This window comes from Phaenicophaeus curvirostris, chromosome 1 (assembly GCF_032191515.1).
Source record: "Phaenicophaeus curvirostris isolate KB17595 chromosome 1, BPBGC_Pcur_1.0, whole genome shotgun sequence".
NCBI lineage: Eukaryota > Metazoa > Chordata > Aves > Cuculiformes > Cuculidae > Phaenicophaeus > Phaenicophaeus curvirostris.
The window spans coordinates 37375464-37397206 of NC_091392.1; the positions used below are offsets into that span (position 1 = coordinate 37375464).

General features: G+C 34.8%; 1 protein-coding gene across 8 annotated transcripts in view; it reads left to right on the forward strand.

The window, feature by feature from the left end:
* The window catches only part of ANKS1B (ankyrin repeat and sterile alpha motif domain containing 1B), a 427837-nt gene that overhangs the window by 110637 nt on the left and 295457 nt on the right, over positions 1-21743 (forward strand). For all 8 annotated transcript variants that reach the window (XM_069852975.1, XM_069852979.1, XM_069852978.1 and 5 more), the window contains one exon: positions 16603-16768. In XM_069852975.1, the coding sequence (XP_069709076.1) occupies positions 16603-16768 (166 nt within the window). The remainder of the gene's footprint in view (positions 1-16602; positions 16769-21743) is intronic.

Genomic DNA, 21743 nt, shown 5'->3' on the forward strand with positions numbered 1-21743 from the left:
TCTCAGAGTAGCCACAAAAATAGGAATATTGCGGCAGTGTATAATATTTGGAGAAATTTTGCTATGCCATAGGTAAGTATTGGAAAAAGAACAGATACGATCCTTAAAAATATTTTTGAGTGATGCCTGCGAATGATAAACAAAGCTGAAAGTATTGTAGTGTCATTATTGACCATCTTAAATGAGGAATTACTCAAGAGACTGATATTTAGGCAAAATAGAGAATGGGAAATTTTAGAGGTAGAAATAGCATAATCAATTTCATAAGTATATTGGTGGTTATAAGGATTTCCAAAGAAACACAGGCTGCCAGGACAGAGTTCTGCACATAACTCTGTTGACACTACAGCTTTGTTTATGCCCTTGAAGGAATCACAAAAGAGATAATGATAGCAGTGAAGATGTAGGAACAGGGGCTTCAGAACAGTGACTGACCTTGGCTACAGACCTGAGACTTCTGGCCACAGAGCCAGACTGTAAGACTGTACTGGTTGTAGTAGGAGACTAACTCCTCTGAAATCCAACCTTCAACTGATTTTTCATTCCACTCCAGGTTTTAAGGAGTTTCTCATCCCAGTCTGCTCCTTTCCAACGTGTATCTTCTCCATGCCAGTCTGTCACTGTTCTCTTTCTTTGGTTCAGGCACTTTGCTATTCCTCATTGCCTTTGGCTAGTCAGTGCATGGAGTTAAGTTTCTGTCCTCCCAAAGGCAAGTACAGTAAATTTACATTGAATAAGGATTAACACCTTTATATTTCTGGCAAAAGGTCCTTGCTCTGTGGTTGTATATGCCTGTGTATGTGCCTATGACAATTTTGTCCAAACACAGGTTTTGTTCAAGTAGTAGAAAGTAATTTGAACAGAGATTAATTTGGCAAGGGCATTTGTTTGCTTTATCATTTGGTTAAAGGTCCCAAGGTAAGGAAAGAGTAAGAAATATGATAAGTAAGTGTACAGTAATGGAATTGTTTCTTGGTCTTTAATCTTCTATTCTACAGTGTAGGTTAATTTACTATTCAGCTCCTAATATACTTGTTGTACGAAGTGTATCAGTACATATGAGGTCTGACACAAAAAATACAAGACTAAACCCGTAGCTTGGGAACCAGGATTGGGAGAGGAGAGAGAGAGTATTATAGAACATGTTCTAATCTGTCACAGTGACACAAGGCTCAACTCAATCACTTCACTCAGTATGTGTGAATGCATGTTCAAATACAGATATTTTCTTACCCTTGGTTGGAAAATGTTGGTGTGCAAGAGTGAACAGCAAGTTAACATAAAGTTTCTTGTGAAACTGAAGAAATCTACAGTGGAAATGTTTCAACTATTGACTGGGTTAAAGTGAAGACATACCAAAGATTAAAGGAACCCATTTTTTGTTGGTAGAAGATGTGAAAGAAAAATGACAGAAATCCTCAACAACCTTCCAGAAAATGATCTCCGGAATTGCTTTGAACATTGGCAGCATTCTATGCAGCTATGTGTCAACTCAGAAGGGAGCTATGCCAAAGGTGATTGGAGTTGATTTTCTTAATTTGTTAAATAAAGGGAGTTACGGGCACAGTCTTGGGGTTTTTGTGTCTGACCTTGTACATATATGCTCACATTTTCTTTAGAATAAAGCAGCATACTCCTAATATAGGAAACACTCTAGCTTTCATTCATGGTTGATTTTTTTTTTTTTCTTATGTGTAACTTAATGTCAGATTTTAATCTTTTCACAAGCAATGAACTTCTGGGAGACGTTCACATTTACTTTTAAGACTGATCTATTTTCTGCCTGTACAACTCCAGGATTCACAGAGGTAGCAACTCTACCAATTTTGTCACAGATTCTCCCGTGGAAGAGAGATTTGCCCCCCAAAATGTCTTTTATTTAAAGGGAGAGAAGAAAGCGGACTCAGAACTAAAGTTTTAGAAGATAAACTCTATATAATACGTTTTTTTTATCAGTATAGGCTGTGATAGGGATATTTAGAGTTTGGAGTTTGATGCATCAGTTAATATGATTCTGTATTTCATATCAGGCTTCCAGAAGATCATCATGTCTTTACTTCTTTTTACATAATTTTAAAAAGCAATTTTTAATGTTTAAGATTTTTGTATTGTGTTTGTACTGTAGAATTGGGTAAGAATTGGGTTAAGGTGTTTGTACTGTAGAATTGGGTTAAGACTATAGAAAGTCTGACATGAAAATTATTATGCTGCAATTATGTTTACAGTTGCAAAGACAGTTCTGGATACATGAGAAACAAATGAGGAAATGAAGGAAGGAGCTAACTCAGTTTTCACATGGAGATCAAGTCTATTTCTAAAAAATCTCTGTACTGATACCCGCTGGAGAGAGACAGCATGAATCTATGTTGTCTTTTTCTGGCAAATTTTAGGAATTTTATTGGGTATTATTTATTTTAATTTTAACATATTTTTCAAGTTTGAACTCCTGTTTTCTGTTACCTCTAAAAATCTTCTTAGACTTTAAGCTCCGTGCAAGTGTTATACTGTAAGAACTTACTGAACTGCTGAGATGCAGAGGAAGGAGTATAAAAGAAGGGGTATTTCTTCTTTGCTTTTTATTAAAAAAGGTAAAGCCAAAGAGAACATTTTTAACTAAGCATGATTGGCTAAAGGATTTTGACAACTTGGACCCAAGAAATGGTGTCACCTTCCACTTTACCTCTCAGTGCATTCAGCAGAAATGCATTTCAAATTAGGCTAGTAAAGAAACAGATTTGGCTAATAATATATGGTGCTGAAGTTGACCAAAATTAGAAATAGAAAGCCTTGTGGCATTATGCAATTTATATGTTACAGGGGAGAAAACATGTTATCTTGTTTCGTGATTTACTAATTTGATGGGTGATGGTATAGATAGGGTACAGACAATTATTTTCCAGAGAAGACCACCATTAGCCAGTAAAACTGTGGCACATCATATACCTGGAATGTGAGTAGCTACAGTAAGACTGTATGTAAACTTCGATGAAAAATATTATTTTTTTCTATCTTCTGAATTTAGTAGATTAAATATTTAATGGGGTTGACAGTGAGAGCTATATTACTGATTAAAAAATATTCCCTTTAAACTCTTGATTTGCAGTGTTGACTCTTCCACGGTAAGCTGAAGTTTTACTGGTAATTTCAGGAACACACCACCCACACACTGAAGCAGCTACTGAAAAGTGCAATATGTGTTCTGCCTAGAAAGAATCAGCAGGTGTGGATTATACCCTGCTGAACAGTGGTGGGAAATAGTATATCAAAAAAATTGTGGCTTATTTTAGTGCCATGCTGCATTTTCTGGTTGTGTTTTAAGGAATGAAGCTAAGCATTTTGGTCTTGTATCTAGTATACGTTTCCAGTGTATATTTCCAGTTGCTTATGGCTTCAGATATCTCGAGGCAAATGTATTTTTATTGTACTAGTTGTACAATCTAGATAGCGCTATTTAGGTATAGAATCATAGAATCATAGAATAACCAGGTTGGAAGAGACCCACCGGATCATCGAGTCCAACCATTCCTATCAAACACTAAACCATGCCCCTTAGCACCTCATCCACCCGTGCCTTAAACACCTCCAGGGAAGGTGAATCAACCACCTCCCTGGGCAGCCTGTTCCAGTGCCCAATGACCCTTTCTGTGAAAAATTTTTTCCTAATGTCCAGCCTAAATCTCCCCTGGCGGAGCTTGAGGCCATTCCCTCTTGTCCTGTCCCTAATGTATCTAATGTCACCAGAGATGTTATCATCTATTTATCCTTAGGTATTTTCAGAATTGACTGAACAAGACCTAAAGCAACCTAATGGTTAAGTTACATCTGCTTTGAGTGAAAGTTTGGATGAGATGACTTTCAGAGATCTCTTTCATATGATTATATATAAGCATCTACATTCTATGGTTCTCTGAAAATTCTAGATATGTAACCTCAAATGAGCTAATTTCTTAAAAAAATTAAGACTGTACATTTATCTGTAAATTAAAGTTTGTGAAGGTGTGGATGTGCATGTCTGACACTGTGCAAATCTGGGCACTGCTCTTCTGTGTTGTCTCTTGACATGATCATGAAACAGCAAAATTAAGTGTGATGAGACAGAGAAAGAAGTGAGATGTGAAATGATACTGAAATTGTTGATATATGTCAGAAATCACCTGGAGTATTGATGCCTGTGCTGGTTTTCAAGATGGACTTTAATTACTACTAAAGATATTTAAATTCATGTAGAAATTAATGTTGAACCGAACACTGTCATGTTCCTGAATGAAAAATGGCACTATGAACAACTGGGAAGATCTTAAATAGCTTAAGTATGTTACATTTTGTTGTTTTGTGATTTGCTGTTTAGTGGTAAACAGAAGACACACTTGCAGGGAATGGTTTTGCTTTCAGTACTCCCTGGCAAACTATGGGAAAACGGGAAAAAAAGATGTATTTGAATTGTATAGTGAATGGATGGCAAAAATGCATAGTAAATAGTTTTATAGATGAAAGAAGTTCAGCTTTGTATTAAAAACTTCACATTTGAACTTCAGCTGCTTCATAGCAGAAATATTAAAGCGGTATGCTGAAACTTGAAAACTTATGTAGAAGTCTGACCAAATTGGGTTAACTGTTCAGTACTAAATTTTTTTGGAAAAAAAAGCCATTGTAGATACTTTGTTGTTTCTGTTACAGTAGCAGGAGGAAAGGGTTTATGGACAAAAAGGCTTGTATTTGAGGTAAGTGGAGTTAAGAGGTCAGTTAGGTGGTGATACCTGGGCACTGTGATTACTATATGGATTTAGGATACAGATTAGCCATTAAGTCGTGCTGTGTTATGTTTGCGGTTCTATAAGTGCTGCTTAAAGGCACTTGATATTTTGGGACTTTCTAGCCTATCAACCTTTTTTTCTGGTTTGGGTTTTTTGTGTTTGTTTTTTTTGACAATGGTACAAATGTATTTAAGAACCACTGAAAGCTAATAATGCAGACTGTGAATTTGTTTTTGTTTTCTTCAACTTCAGTTTTTAGTAGTAGAGAAGCTCATGGCTTCATAGAGCGAGTCCCTTGAGAAGTCTGTAAAATTGATAGAATCTGATCTCTTTCTGAAGAAAAGACTTGGCTGACAACTGAGCATTTAAAAAGAACCTTTGTACTCTGTACCTGTGAATCTTCTCTTGCTGTACAAAAGAAATTGTCTGCCTTGGGTTTAATGTCATGTCTGGCTGCTGTATTTCACTAAAAACTTTAATTGCCACTACCCATTATACTGAGACTGAAAATGAGATAAACACTGATTCAACAAATTACTTAAGCCTACTTAATCATAAGCATTAATGTTCTTAATCCTGTTTAGGCTTCTATACATACAGAACTTTATCAGGAGATACTTTTGTGTTCACAAAAATCCGAACTCAGTCTACAGCTGAGTTTCTTAAAATCTGAAACTGATTATTATGATTGTTCCACTATTAATACTTCATAATTCAGATGAGCTCATGAATTTGAAGTCAAATAAAACAAAGCTGAAGTTAAAGATAAAAAGAAGATAAAGATAAAGTTTGAGATATCAAAAGGAATTGTGTAACACTACCTTGTATGTTTTCATGATGAGGTATTTTGGATTTGTTTATTGATATAAAGTATCATCTGCCAATTCCAGTCAAATACATCTTTTTACTTTAAGGACTCTCAGAAATGCAGTGCAGCTAGTAAATGAGTACTGTCGTGGTTTATATTTTTCTACCTAGAATGGTGTTAATAATTTGTATTGCTGTATTATGCAAATGCTCAGTTCACTTTGCAGAACCAATAAGCTGTCCCAATCCATAAAATCTTACAATAATAAATAGAAATAACAGCAATACTACTAATAATATAGGGAATAGTTGTGTTAATTTGGAAAAAGAAGGAGATAGCTTTTTGAAATATAAATGTCTCTGTGTAAGCAGAACAGTCCACCAGGCATTTTGCAGAGTTTTCCAACATAAAAGATGTAAGTGTGAAGACATTGAGGTAAATTAAAAAACTGACAGTATGAAGTTGAATACATTATTTTTGGAGGTGCTATGATTTTATAGCATCCTAATTTTTGATTCACAACATCTTATATTGTGAAAAAGAAGAGAGAAAATAAAATCTTTATACAAAGTTAAGTCCTGTTTATTTCTGCATAATTTTGAATTTAGCAAAATCAAGTCTGTAACTTGCAGATGGTGTTGAAGCCTACCTAATTGTCTAAGTACTTACAACCCACTAATTTCTTCCCTAGACAGCCTTTACGTTTACGAGATAAAAGTTCTATATACATATAAAGATTTTTGAGTAAACTATTGTAATCTAATTGAGACAGGTGCCTAAATTCTGCCATATTCAGATATGGTTTATAGAATTACTGGTTTTGCTTTGTGATGAATAAATATTGTCAGCAGAAAGTTCATTCTGAAACCTATTGGTTTTCCAGATGTGGGACAATGCTTTGTGTGGGACAAATATTGCTTGTGCTCACTGGATCGGTGAGAAAGAGTGGACATCTCTGAAGATGTTCAATTGATAACTCTTTTATATTGAACAGGAAGTTACTGGAAGCCAGCCAGCATGAGACATGAAGTAGAGAGATGTTTGACTACATGCCTAGCTTTTGAGCTGAACTTGTGTGCAAATTAAACCCCAGGGCACTCACAGAGGGTACACAGCTGACAAAGCAGAATGCCTTCCTTCACACCTTTCTGTTCACTTCAAAACAAATTGAGTGTATCCTTTTTGTTTGTTTCTTTCTTTCTTTTGAATGTAATAATGTTCTGTTGTAAAGTGCAAGAATGATTTTTGAGCTACCTCTTAAGGATAGCTAGATTAACATATTTCTCTTAAGGACAGCTATATTAACATATTTTTCCTAAGGACAATGGTTTCCACTGAGGACTGTATGACCAAAGAAGAACTGCAGGCACTCCACAGTTTGGATTGTAAGTGCCGAGAATCTCATTTTCAACCCAGAAGGAAAGATCCGCTGCCAAGAGTTTCCTGTTGTCTGGCTGCAGGTGATTCCACATGATATGCAGGCATTTTGAGTAGAGCATTTCTTTTTCTTACCAACTATGTTTCCTCATAATGAAATTATGAAAGAACCTTGAGTTTACAGATTACTTGAATGTATGTTAGCTGAAAGCATTCGCATTGCTATTTTGAAGTCGAGTTTCTCATTTGCTGAAATATAAGAAATTAGTTGAATCAGAACCTAGAGCAACAGAATCAGCAGGCAAAGAGTGTTGTGTAATTTTTACCATCTTGTTTGAAAAAATCACATAGTAATTTGCTCACATACAAAGAAATGTCCCACAGCATTAATAGAAAATATCTGTAATAGAAGTGTTGCATACAGCCAGTGTGACTACAAATCTGGGGCAAGATTCCTCAGTTTTGGGCAAATAGACATATGATTCTGTGTTAATGAACCTGTAGAAAGTTCTAAGCTCAAATTTCACTGAAAATGTGACATTGGTTCCCTTCTAATCCTTATTCAATTCATTTTATATCGTCTCCACATTCTCAGTTTCCATTATGCAATAACTAAGGAATAACTAAGGAATATGTGTAATAGTAACTACATTATCATACCATAGAAATCATTATGGTAACAATTAAAGCAGTAGAGCTTTGACACAGAACAGTGGGATTCTTTATTTAAAGAACCATAAGGAAGTAGTGTGCTTGTTAGCTGAATGTTTCTCCTTCAGTAGTAAGTAGTGAATTAGGTAACTACACTGATATATCGTCCTTATATTTCAGTCTTAGCTAATTGAGTTTAACAGAACTTGATTTTAGTAATTTGTAATGAAATAGAATTAATGTTGCTTTAAAAATTTTTTAAATTTATATAGGACATTGGTCATATGGGGGGACGGTTTGTGTTCAGTGGTGAGAAGCTCAAGATCAGCCAGCAATACCAGCTTGAAGCCCAGGAGGCCAACCATATCCTGGGCTGCATCAAAAGAAACGTGGCCAGCAGGTTGAGGGAGGCGATTTTTTCCCTCTATTCCTCTCTTGTGAGACCTCATCTGGAGCATTGTGTCCAGTTCTGGAATCCTCAACATAAGAAGGATATGGAGCTGTTGGAACGGGTCCAGAGGAGGGACACAAAGATGATCAGAGGGCTGGAGCACCTTACATACAAGGACAGGCAGAGAAAGTTGGGGTTGTTCAGCCTGGAGAAGAGAAGGCTCCAAGGTGATCTTATAGTGACCTTCCAGTACCTGAAGGGGCTACAGGAAAGCTGGGGAGGGATTTTTATAAAGGCTTGTAGTGATAGGACAAGGGGAATGGCTGTAAATTGGAAAGGGGAAGATTTTGACTAGACATAAGGAGGAAATTCTTCAGAGAGATGTGGACAATATTGTATTAACATTTGTCTACTAGTATTGTACATATTTCTCCTGTTGTAATGGAATTAGTGATTTTACAGTTTTTAAATACTGATTCTAACTTACAGCATGAATTTACTTTCCCTCTGATTGCTTCTAACTATTAGGTTCAGTTTTCACACTGCTGAAATACTGTGCTTACTGTAGAAAAGGGTTATATGGTCCTTTTTAATTAGAAGGTACTCACTTTTACAAATTTTGCATGCATTCTGGGACCTTTAAAGAACAATTTCCTAATGCTCTTTCATTGATTCTGTATCTCATTTTCTCTTCAGCTCTGTACCAGATAAAGGAATGATTCACAACAAAGTTGTTCATTTTTGATAATATGACTTTCAATAACTTTAATATTTGGAAAAACATTTTCTTGTTCATCCTGTTTTATTGTAGGAGCATGTGTAGGAGGGATTTCTTTTATGAGGATGTTGGCCTTGACTGTTGCAATAATAACCTTTATACCAAACATAATTAAATTTATATTTCTTCAGTATCAAACTAGAAAACTTTTAAACATGGGAGACTGCCTTTCTTGAAAAAGCAAAAGTTTATGCGTAGCTTCTATTAAATCCATGGTGTATGGCATCAAGTAGTATGTACATGACTTCAGAACAAGATGCATGGGCAGATACAGAATATTTTCTGAAAATGCACAGATTATTTGTAACAGATTATGGATTAACACACTTTGGTGGTAAAGCTTTCTTTTAAAAGAAAATGGCTATAATAATGTCTCATTTTAATGATGTTATCTGCCCTCCAATCAAGTCAGTTTTGCAGTTCTAGGGTTCTTTTCTGCTTTATGTTAATAGTGAAAATTACTGTTCACAACGATGAAGTGTTTTGCTTCCAGATCTGCTTACCACTATTCCTCTCTCCCTTCAGTAGCCACCTATGTATTTTTCATTTACTGGTCCAGTAATTGATAGAAATGGAGTTACAAATGTGAGAAAATTTCAGCCCAACTAGCAGAGAGTAGCGTGTCAGGTTTTTTCTGCAGTTGGTGTCTACTAAGAACTGCTTCCACTTCAGTGTTTGATATCTAACATTTTCCATGGTTTGGGCTTTTGTAACATGAGGATTTATTTTTACTTCATGTTTTTTTGCTTCTATTGGAAACCTAAGTCTGGTAAGTTTTAGAAGAATAGGAGACAAAACTTGTTTAAGAGCTGGACCAACGCTCTATTGTTCTGTGTGTTTTGAACTTTGAAGCTGTCACCCTTGAAACTGGGGCACTCTTCTGAGCCTCTTCATTTACCTTCTGAAATATCTTCTGACATAAACTTCTCACTTTCCAATGAGTTTTTTTATCTTTTGTTAGAGACGGTGTTGTATGAAAAGAAATGTTTATAAGGGCCCTCCTTCATATATGAAGTTCTAGCTGTAAAAAGATATCTGAATATTTTGACAAAGATTAATTAGTGGCTTTATTATCAAAGTAATGCATGATAACCTATTCTTTTTTTTTCATCCTGTTTTTTTTAATTTACAAAAATTTGCCCCATGTATTGAGCTAACTCTGTATGTGTTTAAAAAATTGACATTGGAAAATAAATAACTTGCAGAGAAGGATTGTTTCCATGGAGCTGAGGTTTCAGCTCATTTTATCTTTTTAATATAATAGCCTTTCTTTTAAACAGGCATTTTCCTATAGCTTGATATTCAAACAAGACTTTTTTTTTTTTTTGTTAAATGCTGTTTGTGAAAACAGTGTAAAAAATGGGAAGATATTTAACCTGGAAATTACTTTCTAGTTTGTAATTGCATTTTGTTCTGCTAAACTAAGAATCGTTTATCGAACCAGTTATTGTGCTCTCCTACATCACCACACACAGCCATTAGCATTTGCATAAACCAGATTATGTAGACTTGCAGTATATTCTTTGTCACACATAAATAACAGTGAGTTATTTATTAGAGGAGGCATCTGCTCTTTTTCATGGCCTGAATGTTGTATGGGAAAGCATGTAACATGACTACAACCACCTTAACTTCATTTGAAATTCTGAATATCTGCCAGACAGATTTATGAAAACTCTGCAAAAAATACAGTGATATGTTTCTGGTGCTGAGGTTGACATTGCCTTCATTATGCTCACAATTTACCCATGTTTTCAAACATGTATAGTTTAGGCTACAACAGTGAGTTTTGAATTGTAAATCTTTGCAGGAACCTTTAGCTTTCAGGGACTGACATCTGCAGAGTTTTCAAATGGAATTTTAGATTCTAAACAAGATGTGTGTAAACATGCGCTAGGAAAGGAGAGGATAAACATACATTTGGGGTGCTATATAAATTAATGCTAATTTTTCCTCAAGCACAAAGTTTGAAAAAGCAGATCTAACTTTTTTTTGCATGGTTTCAGAAAAATTGCACATTGTCTTTACAGTTCTAACAATATCAATATGTAGGACAAGACATCTTGCATGGTTTTTGTAGAAAGCATTTTTCTCAGCTCTGTGGAAGGCTTACTACAACTTCCGCATGAAGGCTGTTTCAAGTGCTGGAGGGAAAGAATGATTTCTGATAACTCTGTACGTGTATTATTCCTATAACAGCAAACCCACCGTTTCAGATGCTTGCAGAAAGAATAAGTGAAAATACCTGTTTAAAATCTGTATTATAAATAGTTTGTGCAGATCAAAGTAGATCTTCCAGTGTCATTACCCTTAAATGAGATTATTGGCGATTTTCCAGATTCTGCAGCGTATCATAAAGTGAACTTTATTATCTGTTCTATTACAAATTACATATTCAAGTGTTTCTAGCAGTCATAACAATGAACATTTATCATAGTTTGACTCATAAAGATGATTCTAATTACAAGATACTATAAGAAATACTTTGGTTACATTATTAGTAGTAGATAAAAGTGTTTATACTAGCCATAAAATGATAGTAATAGTTCTGATTTCTTTCAATGGAGAGGCAGTCAAAATAAATAGTTCACCATTAATTGTGGATTTGGGTTATGATGACACAGGAAATACTTTCATTTGTTTTTTCCTCAGTACATTGTTGTGACAAAATGGCACAATACTCTTCAGGTCTGGGCATTCTCCCCACCACCTTGCCGTGTGTCAGAAAAATTTCCTAATTCTCTGCAGTTATTGGTCAGGACTTTTCTTGCTTGAATTCTTGATTCCTCTCAGCAATCTTTTCATAAATATTTCAGCGTGAAGTGTCCCAATCCAGCAATGTTATAGATCAGTCTGTTTACAAACATCAAGAAGTGTATTTGATGCAAACACATTCAGACTAGATATAAGGAAGAAATGTTTTATGATGCAAGTAGTGAAGCACAAAAACAGGTTGCCTGGAGAGGTGGTAGATGTCCTGTCATAGGGAAAATTTAAAGGGTAAGGTTGGATAGGGCTATTATAGAGAAAAAAATGCAAATATCTGGCATTTAGAAAGATTTCTTTCATTATAGATTACCCATTGCATTCAAGGGGTATGTCAGAATTTAATGGCAGTTCTTCATTATCTATACAAATGAAAAAGAAATTTTCTAAAAATTGCAGATATTTGCATTTTTTATTTTCTACATTTATGAGAATATTTCCTCTTTAAATTTTATTATTCAGAAGAAAGGAAACCCAGGGTACCTTATTTCCACTTTTTGTTCTTACATGTTTGTAGATAACCAATAATTATTGCCATAAAGTTTTCTTTGAAAGCCTAAGTTGTCTGAAAATATAGTTCAAGACTATTTAAACTTCCCCCTTATCATTCTTTTTCTAAATCATTTTTCTGAACTTGTATTTTCAGGTATAACTGTGCACAGGGGCAGTCTTGTTCCTCCTACTTTTCAAAATAACTATTTCTTCAAACCTTTGTGACTCTTACTAGGTTTCTTGCGTTTAATGACCAGGAAGTCATATATCAAAAGACTTAAGCAAATTCGGATCTATTAGATTTTCAAATAACAGGGTATGGTGTGGCCTTGACTGTGAATAGCCTAGACCCTAGGAAGTTGAAAGAACTGTTCATAAATGTAGAAATTAGACATAATAAATAAGTTAATAATTGCATGGTGAGATGCAACATACCTCCATGAATTATCACTGTGATGATTGTGATGAATGAGATGTAACAGTACATCTTTAAAGAACAGTTTTTATGCTATTACTCATCTGGCAGTCATGTCTGACACTGGTGTGTTGTCCTGTGTTCCAGGGAAGTAATAAAACTTGAACTGACCTGATTTCTAAGGGAAAGGAGGTGCATGGTATCAAAAAATCTCAGTTAAATACAAAATCTATTTCCTTGTCAGAATGTCAATTCAGATTAGATGCCTACTGAGCTTCTATAATTTTTTTCTTAGGTCAAATGAACACAAATTTGTGCTTACTTCTTGTATCTCATTCCTTTAGTATCCATTCTTCAGATTGATTCTTATAAGGAATGCAATAGTATCTAGAAGGCAGAAGCAAGAGTAACTAGAAGCTTGACAGAAACATGGCAAAAAGGCCTAACTCAACATCATCTAGTTTTTGAAGATTTGCTCATGTTATGGAATATTGTTTCACACTTGCAGTTGCCATGTAGTCATTTCAGAAACAAATTAATTCCCACTGATCGACTCCCCAATCCCTTTCCCCTTTCTGCTTTCTAGTCCTGTTAAAGTTTCAGATTACAAATGATAGATATTATGCCATCAAAAATTTATTCAGAAGAGATTTAGCTGTCTGGAGGCCTCTGGGTAGGGGCCATGGTGTGTCCCTGGCATGTGCTCTGCAACTTCAATCTCACATTGCTATTTCTTTCTACAAGAAAGAAATCTAATTTATATTTTATCAGTATGGACAGCTGTTCTCTAGTGCTTTCCCAATGACTCTCTCACTCTTTCTTTTTCTCTCACTTCTAATGTATATGTATTTTAATTCTTTCCACAAAAATACTTATTTTAAGGTACTAGCAGCCGCACATATTTCAAATAAGAACCAATTCTGACTTGAATTGTCTTGAAATGTCTGACATGAGTAAGCGGTCACTTATATGTGTCATCTTCAAATTTTTGGAAAAGTTTACAGAAATTCAAGATTGAATAATTTCTAATTTTAAAAAAGTAAACTAATTATTTTCATTACATGACTAAAGTTTATTCAACTATAGTGAAAGAGTATTTCTTTAGAAGGTTTTATCATACAGATGAAAAGATCTAGGATGTGTAGAATTACTGTAGGTTTACTGGTCATTGGCAGTGGGTGAGGTGAGACAATGGAACTGATTATTGAAAAGAATGTTGAAGAGCTTTTAATCTTAAAAAAACATTGCTTGATGCTTCATGCTTGAATATGATTTTATGTCATCTGCTAGCATCTAAACTGAATTAGTTTACAGCTTAAAAATTTCTAGAATGTGCTCAGTACCTGCAAAATTGAGAGAATGCATTGCAACAATGGGAAGACTTCACTTTGCTTTTCGCCAGCAATGAGAAGTTTATCTTTATTTGCTACATATGCAGTTTTTAATTAAGGCTTATCATCTTCACCTAATCAGTTGATAGAATTCCAGACTTTTTTGCAGTATTAACAATTCTTTTTTTACTCTAACGTATTTAAATTCTGCTTGGCACACGATTATCATATTTGCTTTATTAGGAAGAGATTTAAGAGGAATTTACTTGTCAGTAATTTACATTCCGACCATTTTCTCAGTAACCCCATCATTCTTATTTATTCTTCTCTGACATTTATATTCTTGCAAAGTTAATTACAGAATGTGGAATAATATTCAGAAAATCAAATTGAATGTTAAGAACAATTAGGAAAGGAGTGGAGTACAAAAGAGGGAACATTGTTATGTCAGTATGAATTCTTGGTGAGCCCTCAGATGCCATGTGAAAATTTGAACCTTGTCACCTCTCTGAAGACTGAGAGGGTGAAGGGGTAACAGGGATGGTCAAAAGCCTGCAACAACTGGGTGAGCATTTTAGAATTTCTCATATCCCAAAGGAAAGGAAGATGTGAAATTACAAGAAGAGGATAAGTAAAGAAGAACCTTTTGTTGCCTTCTGAAGAACAAGAATTAGGGATGTTAAACTTTGTGAGACACATAAAACAATATCGGGGGCATGCAAACTGTAAAAATTAAAGGGCTGTAAATGCAACTTGAGAAGGTAAATTTAGGAGGATTGATAGTGAATGAACATGCGAAATAAAGTCAGCACGTTTTGATAATGAAGCGTGTGACCTTCGAAGTACTACTGCGTGCTTCTACTGGTCTTGTGCTGGTCTCACTGTTCTTGAGGCCAATGCTGTTGGTTTCCTTTGCAGGCAGAATATTGGGTGACATAAAGAATGATCTAATGTCTATTTTTGTTTTATAAATTCTAGTGGGCTTTTTCCGTAGCTGAATTCAGGAGCTGAGCGGGTTTTCTCTTTGGTGTTTGGTGACAATTCTAAGGCTGCAGTATTTCTTTCACAGATCACCTAGGCAGATTTACTTGCAGGTACAAGAATTAAATTGAAGTCTTCTGTTTCAATCATTGCTTTGGTAAATAAGTTTTTGCCTCTGTCTTTTTACAGCAAAATTAAATGGTCAAGGTAGAAATTCCTTTCTTCCAAAGTAGAGGGGAATTCTCCTCTTGTCCTGCAATTGCACTTCAGCCAGCCCATGTGATGCCTCCACATTACACAGTGCAGTCTAGGGAGAGTTATTTTCTATATTTATTTTGATAAAAAGGCAAGAGTATAATAGCAACTTAAAATGCTCTTATTCATAAACTACAAGATTCTTTTAGGATCATCTTTAATTTAAACCTAGGTTTTCAACTGATGCACATTTATTCTGGTAATAAAACTCTCTACTTGATTTCAATTATACTCTTCCATGTTCAGGCATGTTTTTTGAACACTGACCACTAATCTTGTATTGTTTGATAGTAGGTACTTATTTTTTATTACCAATGCTTGTTTATATTCTGTGTATTTTATTTTGTTAGGTTTTTTTTTTCTGTTAACTGTTTCCAGTGTTCATTTTTGAATTCTTTATTCAGTGGTTGTTCCACATTGGATTTAAAATTTGATTCTACTGAAGTCATCAAATGGAATTTTGAAGTTGAGCTCCTGTTGCTGCCATTTCAATCCTATCCTTTGAGATGTCTTGAATTATTACCAGTTTATGAACTCATAAAAATCAGGTCACAACACAATGAATAAGAAAAACTGCAAAAAGTTCAGTAGTATAATGATCCACTAACAGTATAAATAATTTACCAGAAAAAGGGGCTGTTGTCTACATCCATATTTACCTTAGGCAATATGAGTTCTTTTGTTGAAGAAATTGCTCTTCCGTATCCTGTTTTGGTCATTGCGTTCTTCAATAATTTTCTGAGTAGTGCTATGATAATATCTGTCACTGTGCTTTCTAGCCCTTTGCATTTTATTATATCACATTTGATTTATGTGTAGTGCTTGACTTTTCCAAGCATCCATGTGTTCATCATAAGAAAGATTTGAAAATATGACTTTGCCCATACAGTTGCTTTCTGTTAGGATTAAAAAGAATAAATCATGCATCAAGAGACTTTGATTAAACTCTTTGGTATCTTCTTATGCATGTTCCAAAGCAGAGACAGTCTGCTTGATTGTACAGTTTAGTGTACCAGCAAAACTTTTGACTAATTCCTTTTTTCTAATGAGGTGAATTCACTATATGTATCACTGTTAAGGAACCTTCTGCCATTATTACTGTTTACTAAAACACAGAGCAGTAATTCAGTAAACCTGTAATTCTTCCATCAAAATATAGATGGCATATCTTTAGCTTTCATTTATATAATATACACATATTATAAAACTATCCCCAAAGAGAAAGTAATTGCAGTGGTTTAATATAATTGTCACTTCCATGAGGTGTAATTTAAAAAATTCAGTAAGAGACATCACCTGAATTAGAATGTAGCAAAGCAGTCATGGGAAGACCAGTTATGTTGGAAATTTTGCTAAATACAAAGTTTGATGAATGAAAACGTTCCTGTAATTAAACAAGAACTATATTACACAAGAATTTAAAGAAATGCTATCTTCTAGCACGCAAGTAATTCTTCTAGTCTGTTACAATTTGGATTTCAGAAGAGTATAGTATTTAATTTGCTGAATTGTAAACCTTACTAGCCAGAGTTATCAAACCTGGTTCTTTCCCTGTGTCATCTGAGAAATGTTTCTCTTACCTACTTAAATTTTTGCATTTCAGGAATCTTATTCAAAGAAGAGAGGTTATGCATTGGAAGCAATACCTTCTGTACCTCTGGATGCAGTTCCTTCAGAAAATGACAGCAGTCTTTGTGATTCAGTAGACATAGCAGTGACCAAAAAACCTTGTTCCCTAGAGATAGCAAGAGTTCCTTCCTCAAGACCAGGTAAATTACCAAATAATCCATTACATAGTCTTTGGTTAAGTGTAATGTTATAGAAGGTATAAAATTCTATATAGAACATATACGTTTGTATGTTTAATAGTATGGTACTCTTATCACAGCATGAGTATAGTCTTCCGATAGCGACCATAAGAACTTAATATTGGAATAAAAATTAATAGCAAAATGCTGTAGAAGGGAAAACAAAGCAGAGATTTAAATAATTTTGTAGATAAACAGAGGAAGATTGCAAAAAGCCAAATTAGAAATGGAATTTCTTTAAGCCTTTTGCAGTAATCTATTCACTAACCTGTTTCTGTTTTTTAATGAAGAGCTTAGCAACAACATTATGCAGCTAATTAAAAATGGAAATGTACTCTGTATTTCTATTTTACATAAAAAAAAAATCTGCTCTGGTTTTTAAAATGAAACAGTGAATGAGAATTGAAAGAAATACTAAATGACAGTTTACCAGAGTGCTGTTTGCTTTGTACTTGTTTGAACAGCAATGAGTTACAGTTGTTTAAAACAAGAGAATTATGCCGAGTCAGATGGATGATATTATCTGTAAGGACTCTGTTTATGTTTTCCAAGATTATATGCTCTCTTCTGTTACCTTTATTTGAACTCTTCGTTAGTCACTACCTGATACAGGAAATTCAGAATATAATCATTTCACTATAAATAATTGGGCTGAGAATCTGGTTTGACAAATTACAGTTCTAAGCAGCACAGATCTATTTAAAATGGACAATTGACTTTTCAACCTGTACTATCTTGACTATGAATCATGATTTGGGTAATATGTAAGATTAACAGATAGTTGTTGACCAATATCATATTACCTATCTATTCTGTGTAAGGGGAAGCACCTTCTTGATTTCACAGATGAATTAATATTGGGAAAGTGCTGTGGTTATATCAAGCATAATAAATAAGAGCCAGATATCAAGATACAGCTTTGGAGTCTTCAAGGTGAGTTGGATTGGATCATAATTCCCACATTTCAATAAAATTTAGTCTAAAGAAGACTTGAGGGAACCTGTGTTATGAACAGTGATCTATGGCACAAGCTGGGATAGCTTCTTTATAGAATAGTCACACAGAGTGGACCAGAACTTGACTTGAAAATCAGCACTCCGAGTTGAGTAAATGAAGGTTTACTGTTCTTTTGTCTCTCATAATCTAAAAAAACCAGCAGACTGTGTAGGATAATATTATGAGTTGTCGTTCATTAAAGGAAGAAAATGCCAAATTATCCATGTTTTTCAGACTTCTACTTAATTAATCACCGTAATAATACTAAGTGCAATAGGAAAAATGCCCTACACCTACCCAATAAACTGGCCAAAGGAGTTCATTATCTATCTCTGTACAAATGAGGCTCAACTACAAAGTTTTCCATTGCTATTAATATTTAAAAAATAGATAGACTAGTTAAAACAGAAGGCTTTGGAAATATTCTGTCTGCAGAACACAGGCATTTTTCTTAGGCACAGTAAGTCCACTAAGATCAGTGTGAAAAACAGATCCTGAAAAGGATATTTTAAGGTCTTAGTCTGGAAATATGTTTTGTGTGTAGTTAAATATGGTGTGTATCAGAGGCCCAGACAATAATCAAGGAAGCTGTAGGACATTCATGAAGTCACCCATCATCTTTCTAAGATCCAAGAAGGTCAAGAAGCTGACAATACAAATGTACTGTAATTCCTTCTGTGTTAGTTTTCTTTATACCACTATGATATTTTCCTTGGCATTTTGTTGGGAAGAACATTTGGCTGTATAGATAAGCAGAGTCCAAAATGTGATTTTATTTTGAGCTATAAATGTAGCAGTTATCTAACTGGCCTTGCTTGTAAGCTATATCTGTAATCATGTTGGCTGTTATATTAAACTACAAATGGCTCAAGTGAAATCAACCATGTCACACACAGTAATAAGCCATTTACCACTATGCATAACTGTGTGTGAATTTCAGTCTGCCACTTCAGTTCTTACAGATTTATTGCTTGAATAAGTTATGTATGATTACAGATGTTATTAATTTAAAACAAATATTGAATTTGCATCCCCATTTTTCCTGAACTTCCATTGTTTTGTATCACTGAGACATGCTGACTTTGAGAATAACGTTTCAAACTGATGTACTATGTCATATATGGAGTTCATTGCAGAGCATGATGCAGCACTTTGAGCATAAAATTGCATCTGTCAGTCTCCTTTCCTTAGGTGGTAGGACACGCTGATCAACTCTCCCTGCTGTCTGGGGCATTATTACATCTTGGCAGCAGAAGTGAGACTGACTACACTCAGTGACTGAAAATTCTCTTCATATATTGAAAGGAAAGGTCATTCTTGCTGGCCTTTCAAGCTGCAGAGCTGTGTGTTGTGACTTTTATCTGCCCTGCCAGTAAACTCCTAACAGGTTGAGAATTGCCAGTTGTCATTCTCTCATCTACTGGGCAAAAAAACGACTGCTCTATAGTTCTCCATATTATTTTTAATTTCCTGAATCTTGTTCTTGAATTGGTAGGGAATAGCAGAGGATAAGAACTCCATACACCAAATTGTAAAGGATTGTTATAATAGAAATAAAGAAGAAAAACTGAACAGAAAGGAAATAAAAGTAGACATAAAGATTGATACTTCTGTTTCTGAAATTTGATGTTTTGTGATCTTGATGTCTGTTTGGAAGAAATTAGGTTTATATAGGAAGAAGAATGGTTACATGACTGGTTTACACTGGCAGTTAAAATGATTGCTTCTAATTAGGACTGATATTACAGTGAATAATACGGCATGTGTGTTTGAGTTCAAGTTCAGCCATTCTTTGTTTCTGTGGTAGATTGATAGGACAAGGTTGGCAGAGTGTGTTAACATCTCTGTCTCAGTATCTCTGCTTTTAAACTAACAGTTAACTCTTGATTGGGATATTCTATAATACTGCACTCAGACAAATTTTTCTGCTAAATAAAATATAAATTTGGATTTAAAAGTTCATAAATTAGTCTCATAAAATTATTTTTGTAAATGAAATGATTCATTAATCAATCTTACTGATCTTTCTGTTGGCCTATTCCAGGACAGTATCCTTATTCATTAAACTAGACATTTCTACTAATAATTTTACTTTTTAGACTGCCCTTCCAGTAAAAGGAGAAATCACACGACATTTTTAACCTTGAAAAATAACCATAAAATTTTATTCATGAGGCATGCATTAGCATCGCCCTTTTAATCTTAAGAATGTAATTACATTTTCTGAACCATTTCAGTTATCTAGTGTCTAGAATACTGGTAGCAGAAATTTAGGTGCTGCACTGGGGGCTGTGCTGTTAAAAGCCCCTACAGACTTAACTCGCATCCTTGGTAGCCTGGACATTTTGAACCATACTTCATCCTTGAACATCATACACTTTATTTAGCAGAAATATTGAATGAAATCTGAGCTATGTTACAGAAGAAATGTTAATAAGTGCATTTTTTTTATTTGGAGTTAAGTGTGTGCCCACGACCAATAGAGAGATCATATTTCTTTCAGTCTATCTCTATAGTTTCTGCTGCAGATGCTCACTAGGAATTAGACCAGGTGACAGTAAACATGCTAATATGCCATTACTACTTAAAATATTTTTAGGTCTCACTTTGGGTATCATTAGGAATTAGAGAAGACTTTTCAAACTCTGTTTGTTGTGAATGACTTGTTGACAAAATAAATTCTCCTTTGGGAAAGTTGATCTGCTCATGCAGGTTAACAGAGTTTTTAATACAGCATCTCAATAACCAGAAGAGGCATTGCTGTCCCCAAACTGCATGAAAATCATCCATATATATGGAAGTTCTAGTTTAAGGACCTATTTTTTTCCAGTTATGTTACTTTACTGTGGCTGCAGGTCAAGGACACTGTAGTGAGCCATCTTCAACTCCCGAAACAGCTCAGCTGTAGCAATGCAGAACTCGGTGTGGGCTGAAACTCCAGCTGAGAAACAAGGTAAATACTTAGGAGCTTCACTTAAGCTGAACTCTCAGCCACCACAGAGTCAGCAATTCCCAACTTGCCAATTTTAATATAACTCTACTCTCCCCAGTTATATCTAAGATATGGCTTCTGTCAAGGGGACAGAAATGTCCTTAGATATGTGATGAGTTGCCACTTGCCTGCAGCAGGCAAGCAAAAGGCAAGGAGTTAAAAAATAAAGCAAGAGATATCTTAGCAGCTATTCTCATCATCGCTCCAGCGAAATCTGCTTTGGAGAAATCTCACTATAGTCAGTCATGTTTTTGTCATTTAGAAAAATTACTTAATTTGCAATTAAATACCAGTGACTTGTAAGGAGTACCATGCAAGGTAATAAATATGTAATTAATGATAACTTTTTCTTATTGCCTTATAATCACAGCAGGGAAACTAACAAAAAATGCTTGTCACTGAATTATTACAACATATCAACTTGTCCCCAGGCTGGCCTATGTACTGCAAAAGTAGTGGCTTTTGCTTTCTCAGCTTGGCATCCCTCTCCTGTCATTACAGTGAAAATGAACCTGAAAATCTGTAGCCAGTGTGTCAGCTCACCTTTGGTTGCATTCTTGTGTCTACTGTATAAATGCTTTGCAATATCAAACAGATATCTAGGAGACAGTACTTTAGCAGCCTAAATTGAAAAGTAACCTAGCTGTGATTAATATTTTAATTTTGATAAAAATGTTTTCTTCAACATAGTTTCCAAAAATCATTAAATACTTGGCTTGATAATTAAAGTGCCATTGTCATGTCATTGGTTTCTGATTGTCTTCAGTAATAATTCTTTACAACCCCTATCCTGAATATTTGGGCATTTAAATTCTCCAGATTGAGACTAAGATAGCAACTGCCTGTTTTCTTGTTTAATGCATTAATAGCTTTGCTTTCATGCAGTTATTTTCTAGCTATAAGCAACCCACTGCAAAGTGGCCACAAGAAAGGACCCATCACACTGCC